The sequence below is a fragment of the Danio aesculapii genome, chromosome 1 (genome assembly GCF_903798145.1).
Source record: "Danio aesculapii chromosome 1, fDanAes4.1, whole genome shotgun sequence".
NCBI classification, from domain to species: domain Eukaryota; kingdom Metazoa; phylum Chordata; class Actinopteri; order Cypriniformes; family Danionidae; genus Danio; species Danio aesculapii.
In genome coordinates this window covers 46,562,348-46,582,597 of record NC_079435.1, presented here as the reverse complement: position 1 = coordinate 46,582,597, position 20,250 = coordinate 46,562,348, and the positions used below count along the sequence as shown (strand labels likewise).

General features: G+C 35.5%; 3 protein-coding genes across 5 annotated transcripts; 2 read left to right on the top strand and 1 right to left on the bottom strand.

Annotated features, from left to right (window-relative positions):
- Nucleotides 1-431: 431 nt before the first annotated feature.
- On the top strand, nt 432-9,799 carry LOC130215676 (uncharacterized). 3 transcript variants are annotated; one of them, XM_056447613.1, is made up of 5 exons: nt 432-543; nt 686-1,066; nt 1,649-1,810; nt 9,474-9,517; nt 9,627-9,799. In XM_056447613.1, the coding sequence occupies exons 1-5, from the start codon at nt 507-509 to the stop codon at nt 9,738-9,740; spliced, it is 738 nt and encodes a 245-aa protein (XP_056303588.1). In that variant the 5' UTR covers nt 432-506; the 3' UTR covers nt 9,741-9,799. The 3 variants fall into 3 exon arrangements, with proteins under 3 accessions (XP_056303588.1, XP_056303647.1, XP_056303522.1); XM_056447672.1 differs by lacking the exons at nt 9,474-9,517; nt 9,627-9,799 and adding exons at nt 2,325-2,368; nt 2,478-2,629 and having other exon boundaries at nt 1,652-1,810; XM_056447547.1 differs by lacking the exons at nt 9,474-9,517; nt 9,627-9,799 and adding exons at nt 2,325-2,368; nt 2,478-2,629.
- A 2,081-nt stretch (nt 9,800-11,880) lies between these two features.
- LOC130221231 (uncharacterized) lies at nt 11,881-14,154 on the top strand. Its single transcript, XM_056453609.1, has 5 exons — nt 11,881-12,052; nt 12,144-12,521; nt 13,049-13,204; nt 13,309-13,337; nt 14,119-14,154. The coding sequence occupies exons 1-5, from the start codon at nt 11,881-11,883 to the stop codon at nt 14,152-14,154; spliced, it is 771 nt and encodes a 256-aa protein (XP_056309584.1).
- A 98-nt stretch (nt 14,155-14,252) lies between these two features.
- Nucleotides 14,253-18,805, bottom strand: LOC130221223 (serine/threonine-protein kinase pim-3-like). Its single transcript, XM_056453597.1, has 7 exons — nt 18,709-18,805; nt 16,030-16,074; nt 15,544-15,801; nt 15,344-15,426; nt 15,180-15,230; nt 14,735-15,107; nt 14,253-14,611 (listed from the first exon to the last, which is right to left on the bottom strand). The coding sequence occupies exons 1-7, from the start codon at nt 18,803-18,805 to the stop codon at nt 14,253-14,255; spliced, it is 1,266 nt and encodes a 421-aa protein (XP_056309572.1).
- Between the last annotated feature and the right edge of the window lie 1,445 nt (nt 18,806-20,250).

The following is a 20,250-nucleotide window of genomic DNA, read 5'->3' as shown; positions in this document are numbered from 1 at the left end:
TACTGTATTAGCATCCACACCGGTTATGTTGTTCAATTATGTAAATTGCCTGTCGTTGTATGGAATTCTTATGGAAGTGATTGTAACTATGTATTTTCTCTGTGTGATTATATTATTTGTGGCTAGGACCCCCAATTGAAATGTAAATGACACAATTTTGTGTGTGAAATAAGCTCTTTTGATGCTACACTGATCTGATATACAAAAGATTACATTTGACCTTCTCAGTGTATTTGTTTGATGATGTTTTGATGATTTCTCTATTTGTGAACCAATCAAATGCCACAAATCACATGATGTCACAACGAAAAAGTTTTAGGGAAACAGTGATTGGTTTACACGCTCCTTCCTCTGTATATACAAATAATAACCCACCGTAAAGCCACCCCCTCATGACAGATGGGCATTTAGGTAAAACTTTCCATTGACGTGAACCAATCAGATCAGAGTTGTTTGTGTGCATTAAGACCGTCACCAGTGTCAGTTACTCACAATCACTCACTGACATGGAGACGCCACGACTTACTCTCATCCTGCTTATGTGTAAGAAAATAAACCTATTTACAAATGCTAAAAATATTAAGTATTTTAATGAGTATCAACTGTCAATGTTTATAATATATCTATGTACAGTATCGTTTAGTATTTTATAGTTACTTTGCACTGTTACTCTCCTACTTTAAAGGTGTTGTGTTGTGCAGTCTGAGAAGAATCTCTGGAGAAGAAGTGGAGATGAAAGTCAGACCAGGAGAAAACCTCACTCTCTACTGTGATCTCTCTTTAACTGCTGGTTCCTTCATTTCATGGATAAGAAACTGCTCTCATGAAAACCAGCCCTCTTTAGTAATGGATTATAAGATATTTGAAACAACTAAGCATTTTAGCTTCATCCACAACACTGCCAATAATTCTCATGATCTACACATTACTAACATCAGTGTCTCTGATCTGGGGCTGTACTACTGTGTAAAAACAGAGAATAAGGTAAATAAGGATGAAAGAGGCATCATCTCTGGATCTAAATTGTACCAATATGGAAACCGAACAACTCGTCTCTCTCTTGCAGGTAAGAAAACATTATTGCATTATTTAATTATATACTTAATAATTTTATATTTATTTATTGTTTTTCAGAAATAAAGAATGATTTAAATCTTCTGATGTATTTTTAGTTTTGTTACTAATCTACAAAAGAACACATTTTAGACATTTCTGTATGCTTCAATTTCCTATCATTAATTTGCATGACGGGGCATCATGGTGGTGCAGTGGGTAGCACGATCGCCTCAAAACAAGAAGGTCACTGGTTCGAGCCTCAGCTGGGTCAGTTGGCAATTCTGTGTGGAGTTTGCATGTTCTCCCTGTGTTCACGTGGGTTTCCTCCGGGTGCTCCGGTTTCCCACACAAGCGCAAAGACATGCTGCATAGTTGAATTGGGTAGGCTAAATTGTGTGTGTGTGTGTGTAAATGAGTGTGTATGGATGTTTCCCAGTGATATGTTGCAGCTAGAAGGTCATCCGCTGCCAATTGATTTGTTTGTTTGTTTGTTGTTGTTTATTTATTATATTAAATATGTGTGTACCTGTGTGTGTTTATTCTTATACAGTATACAGTATTGATGTTCAGTCTTGTGTGTTTTATTTATCAGCAGATTCTGCACATGAGTCCACCATCGCCTCCACTTCTCCTCCAGTGTCAGAGTGTGTTTTCTGCTGGACGCTGCTGTTGAGTGTGTGTCCGGTGTGTGTTCTCCTCTCCTCACTGCTGTCCTCCATCTGTGTTTACTGCTTCTGTCGTCCTCAAACTACAGGTAGAGCTCATCGACACATTTACATTCATGTTGAACAAATCAGGGAATCTGTAGAGCATTTTTAAACATTTGTTCTTTTAGCTTTTAACATTTTGACTATAATCGTAATTATTAGACTTTTCCACATGAGAAAATACAGTAATTTATAGTAAATACTGGAGTGTTTTTCAACCATTCTACTGTAAATTGTATTATACTGTACTGTATATTATAGTATTTACAAAACTGTTAATGAATGCTGCAGCAGAATATAAACCTACAACTACTGAACTGATAAACCGGGACAAATACTGTAGTATACTTTGGTTTTTACTACAGTAAACTGTGGTGTATAGTGGTAATTAGTACAGTATTGGTTTGTTAACATTACTATAGTTGTTTCATTACCACAGAAAATATAGAATTACCACAACAGATTAATTCAAGTCCTTTACTATAGTATAATTCAAAAACACTTTAGTATTTACTATAAATTACTACAGTATATTAATCGGGTTCATTTTGTGTGTTTTAGGGTCTGACATGAGTGCTGAGATTCTTAAAGCAAATGTTTTTATGGTAACTATTTTATATTCTTTTTCTATTGACCATATCAAAGATGAATTGTAGACTGATGTGGTTTTTGACTAGTTTATATGATCCTTTCTCTCCTTGTCAATCATTTCAGGCAGATTGTGTGGAGAAACATCAGTGTGAGGTGAGTAAGACTGGAAAGATCTGCGTCCACACTGAAGTCTCTTATAGACGACTGACATCTAAACATCCCTACACCAACATCTGACACATGAACTGCTCTGAGTCTACATTTTCTTATTTATGATAGAGTTGTTTTTGGACATGGTTTTATTTACAGTACATTGTCTATTACAACTGTCTTTAAAATTAATAGTATGACCCACTGGTTCTTAAGGATTTTACATTTTATTTTACAATATTAATGTGTTCTAAGATTGTGTTCTAAGATAGGTGTCTCGTTAAGAGAAATATTGTTAAGGTGACTCAAAGATTTGTAAAAACACAAGGTTGTGCATGTTTTTTTCTCCAAATAAATTTTTATGTAAATGTTCACTGATGAATAATCACTTCTTTTTCAAATATTTATACAAAAAGGTTATTAAAGTTTATTGCGAATAAAGCTAAAAAAAAGAGAGAGAAGAGGGTACAATGAACACTCAATGGTTGCATCTAGTGGCTTATAGTGGAAAAAGAATGAGGTCAAACCACTGATCCACAACCCATATCAGGACCAGTTTTTGATAAGAGCTCAGAAAAATCGGACAGGACTTTATGAAATGTAAAACAACAGTAATAATAAACTTCATTGTGATTCATTTTTGAGTGACCTTTTTTCATGTACAACACTTAAATTAAACGGATGGGATTTTGCTTATAATAATGAAGAATTAAAATGCATTAAAGTGACGTAAACACAAATGTTCCAGCTCAAACTGATGCACAGTATTTTGAAAACATGAAACTTTGACAAACCAAATTTAATATGTAATAAAAGATATGTATGAGTAGTACTACATAAGGTATATGCCTAATATTTCATCTGATTGACTGAAAATGATTAGAACAAACATCCATATTGTCAAGATTCTAGTATTGGAAATCCCCCAGCAAACAAGCTTTTGCAGGACCCATGCTGGCTTTTTGCAGGCCAACCACAAACACCTATTGTTTCTCAGTTTTTTCTCTCTTTTGCTTGATTTCATAAATCTTTTGTTCTTTTTGTCTTTAATATTCAATATATTTATATATTATAATATTTTAATATTCAATGTTTTGTCTGATCGACTATTCCAGCCCAAAACATGATGATAATTTATCATTTTTGCAGCAATAATCATCAAAATATGTGAGTTTTGTTTGGTTCAGTGGCATTTTAACATTCTCAGCCTCCAATATGTTGAAAACACTCTTTGACACTCTTGGCCACCTGAGTGCATGTGCACACAACAGGAAGGAAATGTGTTTGCTGACAGAGGTCTAAAGGTGTGACTTCCTGTTTTGACATGTTGCTGACATGTCATCAAAACCAAGAATGATAACTATAAAGATAACTCTACGGTGATTATAGCACTGGCATCAGTTATGTAGTTCAATATGAATCTAAATATGTAAATACTTTAACGTAATGTAAGATTGGATTTGTTAGATGACTGGATGGCTGTGACTGTATTTAATTCTTCTGAAAGTGATTGCCACAATATAATTTCAGTGCCATTATTTTAATACTTGTGGTATGGACCCCCAATTGAAACGGAAATCACACAATGTTGAGAGTGAAGTAAACTTATTGGATACTACACAGATCTGTCAAAGATAACGTTTTACTTCCTCTGTTTGATGATGATGATGATTTGATGATCTTCTTTTCTGTGAACCAATCACATTGCACAAATCACACGTCACAGCAAAAGAAGCCAGTTATTGGTTAATGCAATAACTCTTTGAAACTAGAAAATAACCCAATGTAAAGCCACCCCCTCATGAGGCATGAACTTTAAGGTAAAACTTTCCATTGACGTGAAGCAGATAAGATGGTAAGATTAGATAAGAGCTGTTTGTGTGCATTAAGACCCTCACCAGCGTCAGTTACTCACAATCACTCACAATCAAGATGAAAGTCTGAGTAGGGGAAAACATCACTCTCTACTGTGATCTCTCTATAACTACTGTGTTGGAACTCAATGCAAAGAATGTTGCAGGACTCAAAACCAATTCGAATCAGGCTTGGAAACTGGGCGCCAAATTGTCTCAGTCACTGAACTGGCTTGAGGGCTTATACCATCACGATAACAGAGCAGCAATTGATTTTGACTATTTTGACTAATACTTTGGCCGTAGATGTTCTGGTACCTTTCAGCCAACTTAGTAAATGATTCAATTACCCACAATGGGGCTTTACAGAATTTTCAGCGGGAAAACTCAACTAATTGCCCCATGAGACTCTTTCATGACTCCCGGGTCATGTGCCGGGGCATGTGTGGTACACCTGCCAGTCGTACAATTTCGTAGAGACAAAGAGAGATTAATGCATAGGAATGAAATACGAATCTCTTAAATGTTAGAACTAAGGCAGATGTATCTTTGAATAATATGCCATAGTTTTCCTCATCTGCTGTGTTTATTCCAACCAACCAGGTTAATCAATGTGTTGTTTTAACACTTATAGCAGATTAAAATGATCTGTATGTGTCTGAAATGTATGATGTCTGGTATTGAACGAAAGCTAGTGACATTTGCAATACAATGATGAAAATGAAAAGCCAGTAGTACGAACCGTATTCGTCTTGTAACATTTGATGTAATATAGTTACAAACTTACAAGAGATTTAACCATGTGGAATCAACATGTAGTCTGTTAATGATTGACCCTTACTACGACGGTACAGGGCCATAGACCTTTTTCACAGCGGAATTGAATACCGGAAGCGCCCTCGTAAGCAATGTTTCGCTTTTTCCGGTTTCGTTAACAGTCGCAGAAACATGCCACCTCAGGACATTGGATGACATTTTCACTGTCAACTTTTCCGTAATTTGGACAAGAACAGGTTGTTCGCTTGGTTAATGTGTAAAACTGAAGTAGCCTAAATAAATCAGCATTTAAAAGGAATTTGTGCAGAAAATGCGTCTTACACGAAGCGTTTGCAACGTTAGGTTACAGTAAGGTGCGCAGCCAACAGCATAAGATCTGCTAACTCAAGCCATTCGTTAGCAAAAATAACTATTTAACATCCAGCAGGATTCGTTTTATGTTAGTAGTTGTCCGTAAGCTGTGCTAACCCCCTCCTTCCTTTGTATTCAGGGTCATATACAGGCGAGTTGCTATCGATCAATGCAAAAGAACGAGGAGCCCTATAATGACAGGTTGCTTAATGCTCGTAAGGTTTACTCAAGTCTGGAAACATAATTTAGCTCCAACTCACCGGAAAAAATAAAGATATTTGTTGTTGTGTTCAGTGTTTGAATACGATTCTATTAAAGCACTTCAGTTTTCCACTAATTACTCAGTTTTTTAATTTTAAAGCAGATATCTTCAAAACAGTCCATCTCTAGCGTATAGGGTGTGTTTCTGAATCTTCAGGTTAAAGTTAGTTCATGTTCCAGTTCATTTTGTTCATCTGCTTTGAATGTTTTTGTTGTTTATTTAAAGAACAGCAAATAACATTTTACAACACAAAAAATATACATGCCAGGGTTAATTATAAATAAAGTACAGATATACAAAATGTACATATGTAATAATTAAATAAATACATTATAGAGGTCACATTTTTTTAAGTGGGTATGCTTCCTTGTTCAAAGAGTCTCTGATACTGGTAATATACAAGCATATTTCAGTGATCAATACCTTAAAATTTGGTTGCTTATTAGTAAATTAGACAGTAAAGCCAAAAAGTACATTTTCCCACAATGATAAAAGAGGTTTTGAACACTGAAAATTGTACATAATTGTTTGCAGCTCTTCCTTTTGACTATGTACAATGCCAAAATAAGAGTAAAACCTCTGAGTCTCCTCGTATTCATTACAGAAATACAATTTACATCAATTCCACTTTTAATTTTTGTACATAATGTTTTGCTGGATAAAATCGGTGGAGAAGTTTATAGGATATTCCTTTAATTTTGTTTCTAACCTAATATTTCTGTAGTAACAGCCACACTTTTTTTCAGCAAATCAAGTCACCCTTTAATAAAGACATCCAATAAAACTTTATATAAGGAACAGTAGTGATTTCTATTTGGAAAATAGTTCGAAAAGCTGTATTATTACTCTTGGTATTTACTGTAAAACAAGTTTTGATAACATAAGATTTAGTCAAATCAAAAGACGATGGTCTTGATTAATACCACATGGGTCTCTGAAGGAATTGAACCAATAACAGTTAAAAACTTGCAGGGTTATTGAGATATTGTAATGAGAAAGGAATTCGTTATTAGAAAAGTATACCATCTTTATTATAAAATAAAGCGACGAGACTACTCCGCTATTCTTACTCTGTTGCATTGGAACCGGATGTTGTGATACGCCGTTCCGCTTACCGGAACCTGGAAGTGTGAAAAAGGCATATTGGAAGACAGTGTCATGGGGATGGACCAAACCAGGTCACTTAAAAACACGCTGCAACAAAGAAACGTTGTTTTTTGCATTAGCTGGCTCTAGCTTGCTGTTGCTATCTGCCCCCTTTCGCCTGCCCGGACACCGCGCTGCGACGCGATTGGGTCACCACGAACTTTCCGTGCAAGCAGTCACTAGCGTGTGAATCCCAAAGACGTCATCATAACCAGTCACCAGCCAATCAGGTGCCCCGTGTTTCCCTGAAGCCAACATACTGTTATACTACATAAACTTCTTCTTCTTCTTCTTTATTTTAAGAACGCATCTCCTCCTAGACCGTTCATACTAAACCACTAAACTAACTACAAACTATACTGAGTTAAGTTGCTATATCTTTTCCAACTGATCCGACTTACGGTTTTCCGAAAACTGACAGAGGAAATTTGGAAAAGTCCCATAGACTTAACATTGGACCAAGCTTTGTGACCTCATAAATTTGCACCAGACTGTCACACAGACTTAAGGTTGGGCTCATTTAACTCAGGCTACCAATCTGCCAATCACTGATGACCTTTCAACTTACTAGCTGCACACTAGCAAACATTATGACACCCTAGCAACTGTCCTATGGACTTCTATTGTATAAACTGCCATTAACCTTACATTGGACATACTAACAACATACCAATCCATACTCGCAATAAACTGATCCATACTAGAAACATACTAATGACATACCAGTCCATACTATAAACATACCAACAAACATACTAATCATACTAGCAACATGCTAAATCGTACTAAATTCATGCTAACAACATGCTAGTTTATACTAGAAACATGCTAGCAACATGCTAATTCATACTAGAACCATGCTAACAACATGCTAATTTATGCTAGAAACATGCTAGCAATATGCTAATTCATACAAGAACCATGCTAATTTATGTTAGCAACTGCCTAGCAACTACTCTGAACATTTTAGCAACCGCCTATATAGCAACACCTTAGCAACTGCCTAGCAACACTCTAGCAACCATCTAGCAACACCTTAGCAACTCCTTAGAAGCGCCTTAACAACCACCCAGAACATCCTATCAACTGCCTAGCAACGCCTTAACAACCAGTCTAAACACCCTAGCAACGCCTAAGCAGCCACCTAGCAACCACTCAGAACACCCTAGCAACCGCCTAGCAACACCTAGCAACCACTTAGAACACCCTAGCAACCATTCAGAAAACCCTAGCAACCAATTAGCAACACATTAGCAACCACTCAGAACCCCCTATCAATAGCCTAGCAAGAAACATGCTAACATATATGTAGTTTTAACGGTTTAAATTTTTCTTCAAGTATTTAAACTTTATAGCTACTTCAAACTTTCAGACGAAGCTTTCTCAAGCCACCATAAAGTTTGTCTACGAACTTTACTTTTCTAGTTATATACTATATATCTTTTTCTTCTCTATTCTGATGAAATTTTATATTCTAAACAATTTTTTCCCTTAATATTTTTTTAGAAATAAAGATTTAATTTTCTGATATATTTTTGTCACTAATCTACTAAATAAGACATGAGCTAATCCTAGACATTTTTTGTATGCTTTATATGCCATCATTAATTTGTATTACATATGTAATCACATTTATTCAGATTATGTCAGCACTCTTATTATCATTATTATTTCAGATTTATCAGGGCTTGGCATAAAACATTTAAATGTATTTTAAAATAAAATACAGAATACTTCAATTTTAAGTAAATATTTAAGGAAATAAACTACAAAATATAGCAGCAACAACATGTATCAAAATAAAATGCTTATAAAAATACTACAAAATACTTTTATGATGACATTTTTCACAAACCCTCCATCAATAGGTTTATTGGATCAATCCCTTCACTATTGATCTGACTCAGTGAAGTAAACAATGTTTGATAGCAACATTTTTATCTGACCATGTTTTAGCAGATTCTCTGCCATCTTGTTCACTTCTACTCCTACTGTACATAAGTATTTATAAAGCATTTAACTTGTGTTTCTCTTTGATTTTAGTATAAATTTTGTACATATTTACAAAGTCCTGTCTTGAAGATGCTCTACTGTTTAAATGATTTAATGCCGATAGCTAGTCGGAACATTGTACTATATATCTTGATTGGGTTTTCACCCATTGCAGGCCAGTAGAATTGCCATCATCTCTGTCCGATCTCTGTTTTATTCAGCCTCTTATTTAAAAAAAAAAGATAATATAACATAATATAAATATATACATAATATAGATAATAGATAATATAGTTCATTTAAATTTTTTATTTACAGAATATTTCATATTTCATAAATAGTTTTTTGCTGTTGATCTCTTCAATACTCAATGTAAAAACATGTATAGTATAGTATAGTATAGTGTATAGTAGCATTAAGTGCAGTATTGGTTTGTTAACATTACTATAGTTGTTGCATTACCACAGAAACTATAGAATTACCACAACAGATTAATTCAGTCCTTTACTAAAGTATAATTCAAAAACACTTTAGTATTTACTATAAATTACTACAGTATATTAATCGGCTTCATTTTGTGTTTTGTAGGTTCTGACATGAGTGCTGAGATTCTTAAAGCAAATGTTTTTATGGTAACTATTTTATATTCTTTTTCTATTGACCATTTGAAAGATGAATTGTAGACTGATGTGGTTTTTGACTAGTTTATATGATCCTTTCTCTCCTCGTCAATCATTTCAGGCAGATTGTGTGGAGAAACATCAGTGTGAGGCGAGTAAGACTGGAAAGATCTGCGTCCACACTGAAGTCTCTTATAGACGACTGATATCTAAACATCCCTACACCAACATCTGACACATGAACTGCTCTTAGTCTACATTTTCTTATTTCTGATAGAGTTTGAGTGGACATGGTTTTATTTATAATTTCTTTATTACAATCAACTGTATTTAAAATGAACAGTATGATCCACAGATTTTTCAGGATTTTACATTTTATTTTTTGACAATAATAATGTGTTCAAAGACTATTTTCATCAAGAGTGTGTGTTATTAAGAAAAACACATTATTAATAACAGCACAAGGATGCGTATGTTTGTATTTTTAGATTATCTGCATATCTCAAAATAAATTAGTATGTAAATGTTCACTCATGAATGATCACTTTTTATTTTTAAAAATGAACACAAGAATATTCAATAGTCAAATGTGTCTGTGAACGTAAATGAAGCGTTAAGAGGGAGTCATGAACTAGCAATGGCTCCATCTAGTGGCTAATAGCTGAAGAGACGTCAAAACCACTACAAACCATTTTAACAGCACCAGTTCTGCCCTCTAAATTGTAACCACAGGCCTATTGATGTTATATACATAGCTTAAGATGAAACAATGGTCAATTATCTTATTTTTGAGTGAAACTTTAATGATTGATTGCAAATGTTTAAACCTCATGCATTACCTCCATGACTGGATTGTGTTCATGGATGTATCAACATTTTTACACTAAATAAAAATCAGCCCAGCTTATATGATGATAGTTTTTATGATTTATGCTATGTATTAGAAATAAAAAAGTCTGACCGCTTCTTTACAGATTTATTCTTATTTTATTCAACAAAAAACAAAACAAACATCAACAATAAACTACACATACTGCATGATGTGTTTATAAGTAAGACTGGATTAAGACTTTACTTCATTTCTAAACTTATGGGATTGTGCTCATAATAATAAATAATAAAAGTGCATGTAAACACAATCTTGTTTAAGCTCAAACTGGTACACAAAGTTCTGCTGTTGTTTATGAGATAAACGGCATGAAACTGTGACAAATCAAATGTATAGTGTGTAAATAATACGTATGATCAGTACTAAATCCAATATCAGCCTAGTATTTTACCCAGTCTACTTGTTCATAAGTGATAAGAAAGAACAAGCATGAATATAGTCAAGATTCGTGCCCTAGAAATCCTGACTCCATTTGTCCTATATAGTAGGAAAGTACAGTACGTGATTTTGAGCCAGCCATCATTACAGTACACTGATGTAGAAATGTACTGTAGTCATTTAGTGCAAGAGTTATTCTGTTAAATGCCACAGGATGTGAGAAGAGCTTTTCATGTGTGACTGAAGTGTTAGTTATGGTGATGGAGAGAGTCCACCCTGCTCTTTGTTTTTCTAGGGTACGACCCAAACCACAAATGTTTCCAGTGGCCTTTGTCACGGTCCTCTTGTGAATGTTTACGTCTCTGTTTTTATGAGTTTTGATCAAGTTAAAATTATATATTTGATATTTTTCACTTTTAGATTCTGTGTTTACAATTTAGTAAATTTCTCATTTCATGTCAAATCCAGACTGATCAAATACACACTGTAACTCTGATACACATTATTCATTTACATTTAACAGTAAAGTGTCTGTAGATTATGACCAGGACCACTATACTAGCACAAACACTTTATTAATCAATCAATCAATCAATCAATCAATCAATCAATCAATCAATCAATCAATCAATCAATCAATCTCATATTAAACTGATATAATAAAACTGACCATGATCGCTCTTGTTTCACCATGAATTTTTAGACAAGCTAAAACAGGAAACCACAGCCTCGTGATTGTGTCAGTGCACTAGTTGTGACTTGAGCTTGTATAGAGAGCACATATGGAATGGAAAGCTTTGCGGTTACAGACAAAAGCAAAAATAAGTTTCTAGCAACTTTTAAAGACCAACAGCAAAAGAAACTTTGAGTAAATATATTCATTCTGGAGGTTTAGAAGCCAAAGAAAACAATAAGCATGTAGATGAACGATGCGAAACAAGAAACTCATAAAGACGCTCAACACTTCAGGTCATCTCCATTACAACATTAAACATCACATTGTCCAAAACAAAAGTCCCAACAATTTATGAAACGGAGTTCACTCTTGCATTTTATAATTAAACTTGAACATCTAAAAGAGCTTTTAAAGTGTGTTTAAAAGGAACAGATGAGAGGGAACAGACCAGATTATAACCCTAAAAACAAAACAACATTCAGAGCTCTTCCACAGAGATCCCTCCCACCACAATGGACCAGACCCTTCACACAGCAGCTGAAGACCCTCACATTCACAGTCACTGAGATGGAGCGAGCGAGACTTACAGTCATCATACTTCTGTGTGAGTCAATATTTCTGTGTGTTTGAATGTCGTGATGTGTTCTTTATGATGTGCTAGAGATTTAATACACACTCTTGCATTTGTTCTGCAGGTGTTTTGTTGTGTGAAGAGCAGAAAGTGTTTGGGACAGAAGTGGACATGAGAGTAAAACCAGGAGAAAGCGTCACTCTCTACTGTGCTTTACCTTCTGGATCAGACATTATTTGGATGAGAAACTGCTCACATGAGAATCATCCATCTCTGTCAATAGATCGCTCAACACTCTTCAAGGAGACGTTTCCACGGTTCAGTTTTGTGCCCAACAGCTCCAGTAACTCCTATGATCTACATATAGAGAATGTCAGTGTCTCTGATGAGGGACTTTACTACTGTGGGAAAAGAGAAACAAAAATATATAAAAATGAACAAGGAATCAAACCAAACACTGAGTATAAATATGGAAACAAGACAACCAGACTGTCTGTCCTGGGTGAGAAACAACTGCTGCTTTCATTGCTTTGTTTTGTGTAGACAAATTCTTTAAATGTGTTTCTAATATAGCTGATGAAGAGACATGCAAACATCTACAGTGTAAATTATAGTGTCATTTATTCTAATAACAGTGTAAATTATAGTTTATCTCCTTATAATATAGTTGTGCTTTAATGAAAAGTCTACATGTTTACCAAAGCTTTATTATTTTAATGTTATTTCAATGAATTTTCATGATAATTAATGCAGTCCTGCAAATAAATAAGCGACACAATCCTGCAGCCATTGTCCAACTTTAAATACAGAAATAATGTATATTTAAAAATATATTAGTAAAATAAGTCTAACTATAATTAGTTTTCTTAGTTAGAATTAGTGTATCCTCCTGATTTTCTAACCCTTTTTATCAAATTCATCAGAGTTAAACTCATATTTTTCATTATTTTGAGTTGTGTAATCAGTAAGATAAAATAAAATCAATGTATTTTTTTATTTACTTTAAACATTGCCTATTGTTCATGTTAGAGCAAGAGTCTCCTTGTGCTGAACGGTTTAACAGCACCTCCACATCACCTGCATCACAGTGTGTTTTCTGCTGGAATCTGCTGTTCAGTGTGTGTTCGGTGTGTGTTCTCCTCTTCTCCATCTGCATCTACTGCCTCTGTCACAAGAAAACTACAGGTAATCATTTACTCCTGAACACTTTTACGGCCTTAGACTGCCTGCCTTAGATTTCATGATGAACCAAATGTGAATTATTCTTATGTTTTGTTAATTTGCTGTAGATTCTGCTTCTGAGAACAGACATGTTGAGGTATGAGCACATTTTGAGAATAATTTTAATTTATTTTATTTGCATTTGTTTGGCAGCAACATAAATTACATCAATATAATATAATATAATATAATATAATATAATATAATATAATATAATATAATATAATATAATATAATATAATATAATATAATATAGTTTTTTGTTTGTTTATTAATTTAATGAAATATATTCTGTTTCAGCCTGGTGATGAAGTGTGTTATGCTTCATTAGACATGCCTTCCACACAGCAACAAAGGCAGAGAAATAAAAGAGTTCAGAGTTCAGACTTCAGTATTTATTCTAATGTCAGAACCAGCAGAATGTAAAGTCGAGTAAACTAAAGTAATTGTTCTAATATGCAATATGTGCTTTTACAATAGAGTGTTAATGGCAGTGTTCTGACATCTGCATTTGATTTTTTTAAACCTCAAATTACAGTCTTGATTGTTAATAATGTATAAATGTGTGTGAAGCATGAATATCTGACATACTGCTTTCTTCAAATATCTTCTTTTGTGCAAACTCAAAGATTTGGAGCCGCTTGAGTTTGAGTAAACAGTGAGAAAATCTGGATTTCTGTCTAAACTCTCCCTTTATTTGAGCTCTCTCCAGTCACTCTAGAAGACGCTACACCTGGATTATTTTTCTAAATAATAAGTTTATTATTAAAATCTCTGTTAACATTAAAGTCATCTGAAGCGGTGGGTTAGTGCAGGTGAGGGGGTTCTGGCCCCTGGGTGAGTCGGCCATTAGTTTATGCCCACTCCTCATTCTGCAGGTGATCAGGAAGCAGTTCTCTGCACTTCCTGTGTAACTCCTGCTCACCCTACACAAATCATTAGGATCATTAATCCAGACTGACCCTAACAACACAATCAAAGCCATGAGTGCGTCACTCAGATAAGTGTCATGTCACTGGCCACCTGCTGACTGTAACCAGGGATGACGCTCAATATCGTCCAAACTGGGCCGATCAGCCGCCGCTGGACTGAGACACCAGCGAATCAGCTGACGGCACTCTGATACACACAACACCGTCTTCAGAAACACAGAGCAACCCACTTCTGCTGATCTCTCAGCGAGTCTCTTACCTGTTGACAGATTTCTGGGGAAGGTCAGTTTGCTTCTGGACGTGACCCTCAGTGCACCTCTGAAAGGGAAACGGTCGCACAGGATGTTGAAGAGGGTCACTCCTACTGACCACACGGTAGCTGGAGCCGCATGATAGCGCTGTCTGCAGAACCACTCAGGTGGAGCGTATTGAAGAGTTCCTAAGAGACACAAGGAGACACAAACACCCGTTCAAAACACACAAGTACACACAAATTCCCTTTGGTGGATCATCAAAAGCTCACCAACATCCACCAGTGTTTCCTTCTGTAACACAAACCCACCTGAGAAGTATTTGTAGGCCGAGCGCTTGAGCAGATCTCCACAGCCGAAGTCCAGCAGCTTGATGTCCTGGGACTCTGTGGAGATCAGCAGGTTCTCTGGCTTGACGTCCCGGTGCAGGACTCCGCGGCTCTCGCAGTGTTTCAGAGCCGCGATCAGCTGCACCAGCACTTTCTTGGCCAGACGCTCATCCAGACAGCCGTTCTCCTCACAGAAGCTCTGGAGGTCTTGGCAGGGATCCGGACGCTCCAGGATCAGGATGTAGCGTCTGGGACAGTCAAACCAGTCTAGCAGCTTCAGGACATTGGGGCAGGCAGGAGCTGAAGTGACGCGGGTCATCAGTGCCACCTCCAGCGGCAGCCGACCCTGACCTTCCTGCAGGACAAACAATTGGATTCAGAACCCAATGAAACATCAAACACAACAACAGGATCACACTGAACTCACAACTCTCAGTCTCCTCTCTGTCCGCTCTTTAGACACATACTTGATGGCGACCTGTAGACAGATAAAGCATAACAAATCACACCTGCCTGAGCATCACACATCACATTTACTGATATCAGCATTTCGAAAGGCTGTTTGAATGAAGAGCGGAGAAAACGTCTTACTGGCAGTCCATCAGACCTGCGCATCCCAGCAAACACAGAGCCAAATCCACCTTCTCCCAGCAGTGGGCCCTTTTCATACGCGTCTGCAACACAGAGGAGCAGTAGAAATGTGTGTTCAAGGAAAACATGCTGCAGTAGAGAAAACTGTACAAGAGCATTAATGAAACATCATGATCACTTCTTGAATGAGCCATTCTGACCTCTGCGAGAGCGTTTGAAAGCTCTTCTAGATGAGGTGGACGGACGTTCATCTTCTGGCGTTTGCTGGCTGCCGCTCTGCCGCTTCCTCTTCCTGTTACCCTGATCTGTTGACACAGATTCGGCCAACAGGGAAGGCAGAGGTGCGAGAAATCCGTCAAGCTCTTGGCTCACGGTCTGGGTTTCACCATCACCATCATGTGTCCAGACGTCCTGAACAGCTGCCTGGATGAAAGCAGTACTCCTGGATCTGGAGCGGCCTGAGGCAACAACAAAACAAGTTTATTATAAGATTATAAGAATTAATCAACAATCAATTTTAGTAGCTGCATTTACAGAAAATAAAAGACATCTGATTACTTATAGCTGGGAACAGTAGTGTTGAAATGGCTACATTTGTTCTAGTTTATTTACATCACATTTCCCCAAATATTATACAACATCATATCATGATTGATCATAAACAGATATAAATCTAATTCACTCACTGCGGTTTTCACCCATCTGACAAACTCCTCCAAACTCCAGCAAACCTGAAAACAAGAACAAAGATAAAATATCAATAAAAATGTAAATAAAAACAAAAAAAAAAACAAGATCAAAATAAAAAAACACAACAAAAGAGCAACAAAACGTGTCAAAAGGAATAATTTCAGCTCTGAGCGTCGATCTCCTTATAAAATAAAAGTCTTCTGTCAGAAATCCTCTGGTCTCCTTGAATAATCGCAGTATCAGCACAGAAATCCTCAGCAAATGTCTCAGAAATTCGCCTCTCCTCAATCAACAGACAGCGGCGAGTCTCGGTGTTTATATATTGAGTCAGATCATAACACGCGTTGCTATAGCAACCACAATAGGAATCGCAATCACGTGAGTAAACAACGATACATCTCATCTCATCATATAAATAATATTAAATAGGTAATAATTATAAATAATATAGTATTAATAATAATAATTCTTATAATAATAGTAAATTTAAATTAATTAATTTATAATTCACGAAACTGTAATAAAACTGCTAAATGAGCAGAACTCGTTTTGACTAACGTTAATATTCTATTAAATTTTTAGCTATTTAGGAAATAATTCAACTAAAATAATAAAATTATAAAATTACCTCAAATATGTTTTATTGGTAGCTCAAACCAGTTAATTTTATGTACAGTGTAAAAAGATATTAGGAATATAAGTATAACTTCAAAATAGGTTATTATTGTAAATAATGTAAAGTAAATTATATCGCTTTTACCATTTCTTAGTTCACGCACGATTTTAGATCAGATGACCGTACGTAGATATCATCTGGTACATGGTACAGTCATATTTGTGTACTTTCATTCGCTCTTGTTTTCATATTTTTTATTATTAAATTGTATTAATGTTTTCGATATTTTAGATGAATGTGAAGGTTTTCTAAGTGTAAACGCGCCGAATGAATTCCCGCGTCTGACCACAAGATGGCGTCCACAACAGAGAAGGTTCAAGTTTCTAAATACATTATTTCTCGTTTGTATAAATCTAAATGTCTGTTTTCATTATTAATATACAGCTTTCAATATGTTAAATTACTATCACAATGTCTGTCCAAGAAATCACAACAAACAGAACAGCACACCTTAAACAATTAACCTTTAAGTTAGGCAATGACAATTAGCCTAAAAATTAGCATAGAATTTTCCTAACCTGTCTAGCTTTGTTTGTTTATGTCAAAAATAAATACATAAATACATAACAGGTTCCTTTTTTTTTTTTTAAGAAAAACATCTCTCATTTGTCATTTCGTTTGATGATTTAATTTTTTGCTTCTGAACTTAGTGTGCATCGCAGCGGCCTGATTTTAGACACTAGTTTACTGTAGTAAAATTATATTAAAGGTAAACAGGTTTCTATATTTTCAGCTTAGTTAAAAAACCATCAACTGGGGTTTGTTTTATTTAAAGAAGAGCAGAGCAATGCAACATATAAGTGTGCAACATTTGACATTTTAAACCCATCTGTAATAATCATCCAAGAACCATAAATGCTTTTGCGAACATCATTTAATTTCATAACATTTGCTCATGCTGACACCATTTTGGGTTTTCTATTATGTTTTAATTACTTCATTTGACCTTCTTTAGTTCTTGAGAAATGACAGTATCTGTTCACTGATCAGACACTTATGAAATGTAATGAATTTAATGTGAGAAGAGAGTTTAGTGTAGAGTAAATTCAGCACAATGGACAGCTCCCTGCAGTGCTCAACTGACTGAAGCACATCTGCAGGAGGAAATGCTACAGAAATGTCTAATTACTGCTGAATAATTGCTGGAAATGTTAAATATTGAAAATCTAACCCATCAATAGTGATTACTAATTAAATATTTATTTTATAATTAATTAAAATGAAATACGATTACAATAAAAAACCCTGTTGGGCTTATTCACTCTGAGACTATGCTTTAATAATTATAATTCTTTTAAAGTAATACAGTTTAGTTAATCTTAATAAAAAGGAAACACTGAGTTTGTATAATCCTTTCTTTCTGTAATTGAACACTCACTTTACAGCTCTTCATCTCTCAGAAAACTCCCTCATTAAACAAATAGTTGCTCTTGCACACATTAATCAATACACAAGACTGAAGAAAGCCTAATGGAAAATCTGTGCTTTGTGACAATGATCTAAGAGATCTTATCAGATCAGTGAAATGTAAAAGCTAATGTGAAGAGGATGAACTGTACAGGCTCTGAACGGGGCTTGTGGGTTTCCTGTTTTGACATGTTCAGATGCTGTTCCTTCATCGCTTCCAGTTTTGACCTATTAAACTAAACAAACATAAAAACCCTCAATTATAGCAGCAACACAAAGAAAAAGATTAATTATATTATTTCATTCCAGTGTAAAAGACTTATTTTAGTGATTATAATCAAACATTTCTGATGCCGACTCTATCTGTGGTCATACAAACAAAATCTGTTTCTGTTTACTGATGAAAGGTTTGAGCAGTATTTTTATTTCCTGTTGACTTCATTTTATTTCATGAGTTAATCAAGTGCCTGATCACAAAGCCAAAGATGTGTGTGTTCATTGTACATCATTGTACATCAAAGAATAACCCAATGGGAAGCCAACCCCCCCTGACGCAGGATGTTTTTAAGTAAAACTTTTCATTGACGTGAACCAATCAGATAAGAGCCGTTGGTCTGCATGAAGACCCTCAGCAGTGTCAGTAATTCACAATCACTCACTGCCATGGAGAGGCCACGACTTGCTCTCATCGCACTCATGTGAGAATAATTATACTTGAACTGCTTTGAGATTAGATTCCCATGATCTACACATTACTAACATCAGTGTCTCTGATCTGGGCCTGTACTACTGTGCAAATGTTAAAAACTCCATAAATAAGGATGAAAGAGGCGTCATCTCTGGATCTGCAGTGTACTATAATGGAAACTGAACAACACGTCTCTCTCATGCAGGTAAGAAATAACTTCTGATAGTTGTTTTGTCTCTGCTTATGTAGTTTCTGGAGAGCTTTCAAGACGCAAGACAAACAGAACAAACATATTTTAATGATCATTCATTGATTTATTTGTGTTTGTTTTATCTTGAGAAAGAGACGTCCTGTTCTGAGCTCTTGAACAGCACCTCCACTCCTCCTGGTGTCTCAGAGTGTGTTTTCTGCCGGAATCTGCTGTTCAGTGTGTGTTCGGTGTGTGTTCTCCTCTTCTCCATCAAAACTACAGGTAATTATCACAGATTAATCCACTTTGCTGCCTGGTTTAATATACAGAGAGGTAGTTTTGTCTGTGCATGCACACCCTTTCTTTTAAAAATGTAGGAACTGAAAAGCATCGTATAGTTATATAACCTGTAATGACAAAAGTGTACAGTTGAAGGTGAAATGATTAGCTGTACTGTGAAATCTTAATTATTTTTTAGATATTTTCCAAGTGATGTTCAACAGAGCAAGGGACTTTGTTGGAACAGTATTTATTATTATTTTCTCTTTTATTATTATTTTATTCCTTTTAGTTTAGTTGGAATGAAAGCAGATTTTAATGAAGAAAAAAAAAATTAAGGTCAATATTGTAATCCCCCTTATTTTTTTTGGCTACAGAACAGAGTGCCTGTATTTCTGTGTATATAGAACCTTGTATCTTGTAATAGTACTGGTTAGTGTCTTGCAGAATAACTATTAAAACGCTATGCACTGTCATCATGGTAAAGACAAAAGAAAGAGTTATAGAAATTAGTTCAAAATTCAAAAAGTTAAAAAATAAGACAAAAAGTGCAACAGCAGAGTTGAGAGATTACTGGGGTATAAATCTATGAGATAAAGAGCGGGTGTTAAGAACAGGAACCAAACAAAAACTAAAGACTAGAACTGAGAACAGAAGCAAGGGGACCAAAAAACTCTTCAAAATAAGAGTCCTTAACTCCTGTCAGGTGGTGTGTTTCAACTGGCATATACTGCCCTGAAGGGCAGTTCGGAGTGAACACAAACGTGACCACCATGTTGAAGTGTTGTAGCCACTTCAAAGGGCCCTTCAGAATTAATGATTTGGAAGGGTACAACTGCAGGACACTTCAAGCACCCATGATCCTTTGCACAGGAATTTATTTGGTGTCAGCTGGAGTCTCTAAGTTTGATTTTACCTATCAATGTATATTATTTATCTATAGGCAACTACTGTAATATTTATGAATAAAAAACTAT

What these genes read in the sequence shown, in the direction of transcription:
- LOC130221231 (XM_056453609.1), top strand. Translation starts at nt 11,881, where the DNA reads ATGAGAGGGAACAGACCAGATTATAACCCTAAAAACAAAACAACATTC. An exon ending in TACAGTCATCATACTTCTGT is followed by an intron (nt 12,053 to 12,143) that starts GTGAGTCAATAT and finishes TTTGTTCTGCAG; the next exon opens with GTGTTTTGTTGTGTGAAGAG. An exon ending in CTGAGAACAGACATGTTGAG is followed by an intron (nt 13,338 to 14,118) that starts GTATGAGCACAT and finishes CTCATTCTGCAG; the next exon opens with GTGATCAGGAAGCAGTTCTC.
- LOC130215676 (XM_056447613.1), top strand. Translation starts at nt 507, where the DNA reads ATGGAGACGCCACGACTTACTCTCATCCTGCTTATGT. An exon ending in CTGTCGTCCTCAAACTACAG is followed by an intron (nt 1,811 to 9,473) that starts GTAGAGCTCATC and finishes TGTGTTTTGTAG; the next exon opens with GTTCTGACATGAGTGCTGAG. An exon ending in TTAAAGCAAATGTTTTTATG is followed by an intron (nt 9,518 to 9,626) that starts GTAACTATTTTA and finishes CAATCATTTCAG; the next exon opens with GCAGATTGTGTGGAGAAACA.
- LOC130221223 (XM_056453597.1), bottom strand. Translation starts at nt 18,805, where the DNA reads ATGAGAGCAAGTCGTGGCCTCTCCATGGCAGTGAGTGATTGTGAATTA. An exon ending in CAGAGAGGAGACTGAGAGTT is followed by an intron (nt 15,108 to 15,179) that starts GTGAGTTCAGTG and finishes TTTGTCCTGCAG; the next exon opens with GAAGGTCAGGGTCGGCTGCC. An exon ending in GGCCTACAAATACTTCTCAG is followed by an intron (nt 14,612 to 14,734) that starts GTGGGTTTGTGT and finishes TGTGTCTCTTAG; the next exon opens with GAACTCTTCAATACGCTCCA.